This window comes from Cajanus cajan, chromosome 1, assembly GCF_000230855.2.
Source record: "Cajanus cajan strain Asha chromosome 1, NIPB_CcT2T_4, whole genome shotgun sequence".
NCBI lineage: Eukaryota > Viridiplantae > Streptophyta > Magnoliopsida > Fabales > Fabaceae > Cajanus > Cajanus cajan.
The window spans coordinates 79,016,874-79,024,818 of NC_138517.1; the positions used below are offsets into that span (position 1 = coordinate 79,016,874).

General features: G+C 29.9%; 1 protein-coding gene across 1 annotated transcript; it reads left to right on the forward strand.

Annotated features, from left to right (window-relative positions):
• Nucleotides 1-2,411: 2,411 nt before the first annotated feature.
• LOC109811461 (cytomatrix protein-like protein) lies at nucleotides 2,412-5,492 on the forward strand. Its single transcript, XM_020375221.3, has 5 exons — nucleotides 2,412-2,775; nucleotides 2,877-2,988; nucleotides 3,775-3,848; nucleotides 3,957-4,574; nucleotides 5,237-5,492. The coding sequence occupies exons 1-5, from the start codon at nucleotides 2,560-2,562 to the stop codon at nucleotides 5,348-5,350; spliced, it is 1,134 nt and encodes a 377-aa protein (XP_020230810.1). The 5' UTR covers nucleotides 2,412-2,559; the 3' UTR covers nucleotides 5,351-5,492.
• The last annotated feature ends 2,453 nt before the right edge of the window (nucleotides 5,493-7,945 follow it).

A 7,945-nucleotide genomic window follows, 5' to 3' on the forward strand; every position in this document is an offset into this window, starting at 1 on the left:
GTTGTGTCTTTTATTAACTAGCACTTTTTTTTACCTTTTGTTTCAATTTTAACTTTCCAAACATTTTTTGTTCAACTAAACATTTAATTTCACCTTACATTTTATTCTTTTACATGATGATAAAATAGTAATAATAATTATGATTTTTTTGTTTAAAATAAATTGGTCACTATGAGTTAGGGTCCTAGTTTTGTCACCAACAATTTCTTTTGTAATTTACATTATGCAATAATAGATTTTATTTAATTTGTAAATAATTTTTATAGTGTTAAGATCGTCTAATAATATCGTAATTTTATATGACTATATCTATGTTTTAAATACGATGTTCTTTGCTTGTGATAAGTTGTTTTTAGTTTTAAGAAAATACAACTTTTATCAATCAATTTTTGTAATGTTTATCTAATAAAAATGTATTTGGAGAGGGTATCATAATGTTAGTTTGTAGTTACCACTTCAATGATGACAATTGTCTTGTTAAGCTAGTTTTTTATTAATGCTTCACTAGCATAAAGTGTATCATCATTTTGTTTAGGTTATTCAATGCATTTGACAAAAAAAATGGATTATTAATCCTTTATTAAGACCAGGATAAAAGTCGGCCAACAATAGCTTTAAAAATCTACCCCAAGTGTTAGTGAAGGATTCAAAACATCTATGATGAAAATTATTTACTTGTCTCCACATCTCATAAGCATTCCATGTCATCATAATATCTTGAGAAATGGCCCTACACTCTTACCCTTCTTGCAAGAGTAATGGGTAAAAAGCATTAGTGCAGTATATCTTGTGTTGTCCCTAAAAAATGTTGGTTTTTACAGATCTCTAAAAATCCCTCTAAATGATTAGTTGGGTCTTCAAAAGGTAACTCGTTGAATTGATTTTGCTTCAACATGATCAACAATGCAAGGAGAATCATGAAGTTTGTATCCCCGTATTTGGTTGAGCAATTTTAACAACTAACCTTTGAATCGTTGGGATTGCATAATTCTTCAACCAACTAATTACGAACATGATAAGATTGTCCACCAAATGAATCTCAAGGGTATCCAGATAATGTACTCAATATTTAAGTCATGCAAACTTGAAAATTTTTAATTTTGCACAATGTCAATTGTAACAAAGCAAAACAAATCAATGGATGTCAAACTCCTTTAATCCTTTTAGGATTCAAATTACCCAAAAAATGTTACCTTAAGTAAAGTTGATGTAAAATATGTTATCCCCTCAATTGGTGTTTTTCAATCCTTTTAATAGGGTTATAATCATGTTTAAGAGGATTCGATGTGGTACGACGATACCATTTCATTTGTTTTGTCTTTAATAGTTATTATTGTATAATGGTGGGAAAAAAATCACTAAAATTAGCTATTTGAAGGCTAAGCATGAAAAGATTTAATCAAAAAACAAATGTGTGCTAAAGAAATTGAAGAATCTATCCTTAATATTAGTAAAGTTTGTTTTGGGTTTTCTTGGTGCATGCTTAAGCACAATTTGTTAAAATAAACTATGATGGTGCTTTCTCTTCTTCTAGTGACAATGTACCTAGTGATGATTTAATTTGTGATGATCAGGGTGCTTTCATAACAACTTTTGCTTGTACATTGGGACAATGCTCAATTGTCATAGTAGAGATTTGGGTAGTCTTTCAAGGTGTGAAAATTATTATATCTAGAAACTTCACTAATCTCAACATTGAGATAGACTCGAAGGTTGTAATTTTTCTTATCAACAAAGGGTGTCACACATTGCACCCTTATTATCTCTTTGTAAAGGATATCAAAGATTTACTTTCAAAATTTGCTAGCTCTTCATGCTCCCATTTTTTTTTTCATGAGATTAATTATGTTGTGATGCACAGTTAAGTATGACATAAATTAAAGTCTAGGCTTAAAATTTGTTGATATTCCTCCTAACTTTCTAATTAATTTGTTATTGTCTGAAACTACAACCACTTTTTTCTTTTGTTAATTTCTTTTGTGTTTTTGGCCTTTGTGGCCCATTTCTTAACTAAAAACAGTAAAGTTTGTAGAGTAATAACTTCAAATATTAAAATTTTAAATTTTAAATTCTTAATGCACAATTTAAAGGTATTTATCTAATAATTGTTTGATAATAAAATTATAGAAAGATTATAAATTACTTTTCTTCATAAACTTGTCACATTAATCATAATGCATCTCAATTCACTAATGAGTATTTGAATTAAATTTAAAAAGTATTAATTTGCTTTATCCAGTTTGTTTACAAAATTACACATCCAATCACCCAAAATAATAAATTTTTACTTCTTTAAAAAAAAATATTCATAGCCTTCATTGTTCCATACACGGGCCCATCTACCTTCGAGTGAGAGAAATTTATCCGGGTCAAGCACAATGGCCCACCATCCTTTATTTCACATTCGCGGTCTGACACACATTCAAGTTTTTGAAATCACTTCGTTCGTTGGACTCTAAAGACAAAAAATTCGACCGTTGCAATCTCTCTAATTCAATCTTGTCGCTTCTTCTCTTTCAGTTCTTCTGAATTCGAAATCCCCACTCCCCGAATTTCGCGATGCGCAAGTCGAAAAAAGCAGAATCTTCCGTCGCCGCTTCTTCGGAACGCAGAAACTGGAGCGCCACCTTCAAATCGCTGGTTAAGATGGTTTGTAGCCAGCAGAACCAGCTTCACTCGTTCGCGAACCTGAAGAAGATTCTCGAAGACCACTTGCGAATGCAGCACGAGGGGCGGATCTCCGATGTTCGCTTTTACAAGGATCAAATATCTCAGGTATTTATTCTTTTAGGGTTTCCCTAAAATTACAACAACAACAAAAAAAAAGTGTTTTTTATTTTTGTTTTTCTTTGTTTTCGTTGGCACTGTTTGTGTAGATGAATGGGGTTTCGATGTTTGAGGAGAAGAGAAGGTCGCTGGAGGCAGCGAAGGCGGATTTGGAGCTGGGTTTCAAGCACAGAGAGGCTACTAAGTTGAAATGGATTTTAGGTCAGTGATTTTTCTTTGATTTCTTGTGAAAGTTTTTGTTTTGCCCTTTTGTTTTTAGGGGGAAGATGTTTGGTTTTGGTTCTTGGTGAATTTGATGTTTTATTCCTCAATGTTTTGCCTCCAATGAATAGAAAGTTGGTTTTGTTGTTTCTATCAAGGATGGAGAATGGAGTGAACTTTTTTGTTATGGATAGTTTCTAGATATGGTCAAGATTTTTGTTATTTTAAAGGGTTGAGTTGAGTTGAGTTTTGGGGTGGGGGACACTACAGAGTTATAGCTTGCTTCTGAAGTGATTTTTTTTTTGTACAATAGACTCTTTCTTTTCTTTATTTATTTTTCGTTTGTCTAAAGCTCTCCGAGGAAGCTTTTGATTAAAATATAATCCAAAACAAGTACTGCAGAAACCTAGACATGCATTCACTCTGACCCTAGACTGAAATTATTTGCGTAGGAGCTGTGTTAATTTAATAATTTATTGAATGTGAACAAGTTTATGTGATCTGTGACTCGAAGAAATGGCTTATAAGGTGAACTTTTTGGAAAGGTCCTGGATGATTCTTCTTCTGTTGAAAGAACCCCCCACCCCTCCGGGACTCTACTAATATGTATACTTAGATTGGGATTATTTGCATTTCCCAAACGTAAACAACTTTACATGATACAAGACTGTATGAGTTGGGGTAGGTGGTTAAATACCTGATTGGCTTACCCATTTTTTTAAGTTATTACTCCAAGCGTGTTTCCTTTTTGTTCTTTTTATTATATTCATTTAACTTTGATTGCAGAGCATACAGAGGATGAGTTGACGGATTTTAAGACATGGTTCGAATTCCTTTCTTGTAAATCCTCTAATGGCGAAGTACGTTAGCTGTCAGTCAGCCTTGCATATTTGTTGAGTTCTCCTATATTTTTTTTTTTATGCATTTCATTATGCTATTCATTGAGCAGTCACTTCACTTTATAACAGGATCAAGAAACAGCTTCCAAGGATACTGACTTGAGGAAGAGAGGAACAACCAATAGAGGGAACAAGTCCAGTTGGAACACTGCAGAAAAAGAGAATTGTTCCAGCGAAATCAAAGATGAATTGAGAAGGTTAAGAGGTGAACATGAGAAGCTTGCATTAGAAAAATATTCGGAGGTGTCAGCACTGTTGGCAGAAAAGAAGTTTGTGTGGAATCAATATAATATAATGGAGAATGAATACTCTGATAAATTAAAGACTAAGGAAGCTGAAGTAGAAAAGGCAAATGAAAAGATTAAGGCACTTGTTTCCAGTATGGAGCAGCTACAGTCTAAAAATCATGAAAAGGATAGTAAAATTTCAGAATTAAAAATTAAAATGGCCGAGATGGAAGCTGAGGCAAAAAAATTAAACAAAGAAATATCTGGACTCTCAGTGGAGTTGGAATCTTTAAGAAAGTTAAGCAGCAGCCAAGTTACACCCATTTTAAATCATTGCACGGAAGGAACTAAAGCAACTGAGTCCGGAGTTGTTAAGAGCAGCAGGAGTAGAAGAAATTTGACTTTGAAAAAAGAAATATGTACTCCTGATGCACCGGCTCCTGCAAAATCCTCTGAAAAGGTATGGCCTTCTCATTTACTGTTAGCTTATCTTCCTATATTGTCCTGTTAATTTTGTCTGCATTATATCATTCATGCGCTTACCTGCTGTTACCATTGATTAATGTTGGCTTTCTTTTAATGAACCATTTCTTAGAGCTCAGAATTTTGTTCTTGGAACATGGTGTATGTAAGCGGTAGCACTGCCTGCTTCCAAATACAATGTGGGGCTGGCTGATAATGTAAAACTACATAATATATTCATTTCAATAAAAATGTGTGTTCATTGTATGAGTTCCCAATTCCCATCCATGATTTGCCTTTTATTGGTCTACAAATATTGTCTTCTGCATTAATAGCAACTCATTTCTAACTTCTGCAACTTCATGCATTCCACAATAACTTGCCAACTTGATTGATACAGGCAGTTTAGCAAATTTATTGCTCATTGCACCCTATATAATGTTCCATAGTGTAGTTTGGAATGTGGATGGTATTCTTTCAATATCACTTCTTGGTACTTCCTGCATGTCATGTTGTGAGTAGCCCTGGAGGGGGGCGATAGTTTAGATTTATACAAGGTTTTGTGATGGAAAGTTTTATTTATTTTATAATAATTAAGAAAAAAGAATGTGCTCCTTATTGTTTGATTTGTTTTCCCTTCCTTGTATCATAATTGTCCAGGGTACAAAAAGCATGAAGAGGAAAGAGGCTCCAGTTATTCCCACCTCCCAGACTCCAAAACTATTCTCTTCCAGCTTCAAGGTTCCGAAACTGAAGTCCTCTGTGAGGGTCTGATGACAGATGACATCTTTCGGATAACCTTTTAATTTGTTAGGATATGATAGTTTTGTATATGATTTGTGTATTGTACACTCTTATGTATTATGTATGAGCTTTCTTTTAGGTATTGATTCATTCATAGCCTTTCTAATGGTGATATTTAGTGTAAGTTTGGAATAAATTCCACTTTTTAGGTAAATTATGTAACAGCCTTTAGTCTGGACAAGTTTTATTCATAAAACTTCTTACGAAAATGGTAGATCTGTTAATGTTGTCATTTTAATAAAATCGGTCTAATAACAATATTAATTTTAAAATAATTGATTAGATTAAATTTTACTAAATAAAGTTAATTTACATTAGGAGATTAATTATTATTTAATGTACGGATTACTTGTTTCTACAAATTTGGGAAACTTAAAAAAAGCAATTAATAATATTTTTTGGCTTGACCCACTACCACAAGTCAACTATAAAACAGTGCCTAATTTAGCTTTTTTAAAAATATATTTTTAGTCTACTAAATGTAAGATAAGTTTGCTTTTGGTCTCAAATTTTAAATTAATTTTTTAATCTTGTCATTCTAAAAATGATTTGTTTTAATTCCTAATGACACCTTGTAGTGTCATTGGTACACATAAATTGATTTAGATGTGGAAATGTATATTAATGAGACTTGTATTAAATGCATTTGCATAATATTGGGTAAAATTTTAATTATGTTTAGAGAACAATGTTATTTATACTTAAGAAATTGTACTTAAGTTTTCTTCATATTATAATTTATCTAATTTATATTAATAGAAGTGTGAATAGAGATGTACCATAGTTCATGCATTTTTTCTCTTGTTTTATATATACTAGTAGAGTGGTGACACTTTGTGTTTATATATTTTATTTAATAAAAGTGTTATAAAAATTATTAATATTTAGTGAATCAATTAGTATTGTATTTGATTTTCAAATCTAAATGTTTTGAGTTAGAGTTTTTATCTTTGTAAGAATGATTAATTTCTAATATTATTTTTTATTATACAAATTCAGGGTAAAATTTTATAAAAAATGTATACACCAAATGGAACAATCCCTTTTATTATATGTTTTAGATATTAAGAATGTTTAGATTAGTTAAATTATGGATTATCTATCTTATCATAAGTTTGCGTGCAATAATATAAATTTTGAATGAAACTAAATTAAATCGCATGTTCTAACTAGTAAGAGTAGTTGTATCACCCTTGCAAGACATTTTCTTCTTCTAATTTGAATAATAAGATTTTTAATCTATTCTAATAATAAAAAAAGATTTTTTCAATTTGGTGTCCATTTTTATCTTTCTTATTTTTCCTAAATAACTATATATAATTCTAATAAACATACAAACTATCGAAATAAATTTGTTATTTTCTCTATTTTTTTAATGAAGATACTTAGTGACCTTTTTCTCATTAGTAGAGATAAAGGAGATATTTTATTTTAGTGTCCATATATATATATATATTTTTTTAACTTTTACTTCATAACTAATTTGTTTAACTACTTTTTTTTTTTTTTTTTACTTTTTAACTAATTTATTTAACTACCTCCATTATTCTAAAGTTAATGGCACACTTTTTTAACGTCATCATTTTTATTTTATATAGAGTTAATCACCTATACACTGTCAGTGTAAAGTCTTTTTACACTGGCAACTAATTATATATTTTATTTGTGCCATGTCACTATAAACACATTTATTTTTAACAGTGACATGACACAATTAAAAGATATAATTAGTTGTCAGTGTAAAAAACTTTACATTGACAATATATAAGTGATTAACTCTTTTATATATACTAATAATAAAAGGGATTCTTCCATTTAGTGTTCACTTTTATCTTCCTTATTTTACAAGTAATAACTATACATAATCTCTAATAACGTACATACTACTAAACTAAATTTTTTTTTCTTCTCTTTTTTAATGGAGGCAAGAAGTACATCTCTTCTCATTATTAAAGATAAATGAGATACTTATTTTAGTGTAAATTTTTTTTGAACTTTTACTTTTTATCTACTCCCACTATTCCTTTTTACCTCTTAGATTTTTAGTAAAAATTTATTTGCATTTACTTGACATTTTCAAATTTTAAGATAACATTAATTACTATGTTATTAATTATACCCTTACATCTCTCTTAACTTTTGATTAATTTACTCATAACAATTAATATGCGTTTATTATGAAGTAAAAATGAAAGAGGATATAATATGAAACATCAAAATTATGTTGTAGAAAATAGGAAGGTTTATTATGTTTATTGATTTGTGTAAACCTCAAATGACTATTATAAAGGAAGTAAGGAACGGAGATAATAATTTGTTTAACTAATTTTTTATCCTTTAACAGGTTTATTTAACCACTCCAGTATTTTAAAGTTAACTACAGATTTTTTTACATTTCATCACTTTTATTTTTTACAATAAGGTATGAAGTGTTTCGCCTTTACTAATAACAATAAATTATATTTTTATTATAATGAGACTACTAAAATATATAATTATTTTTTATTTCTATTTTTTAGTGAATCATTATATCCCTCCGATATGAAGTAAAAAGCTTATCATATT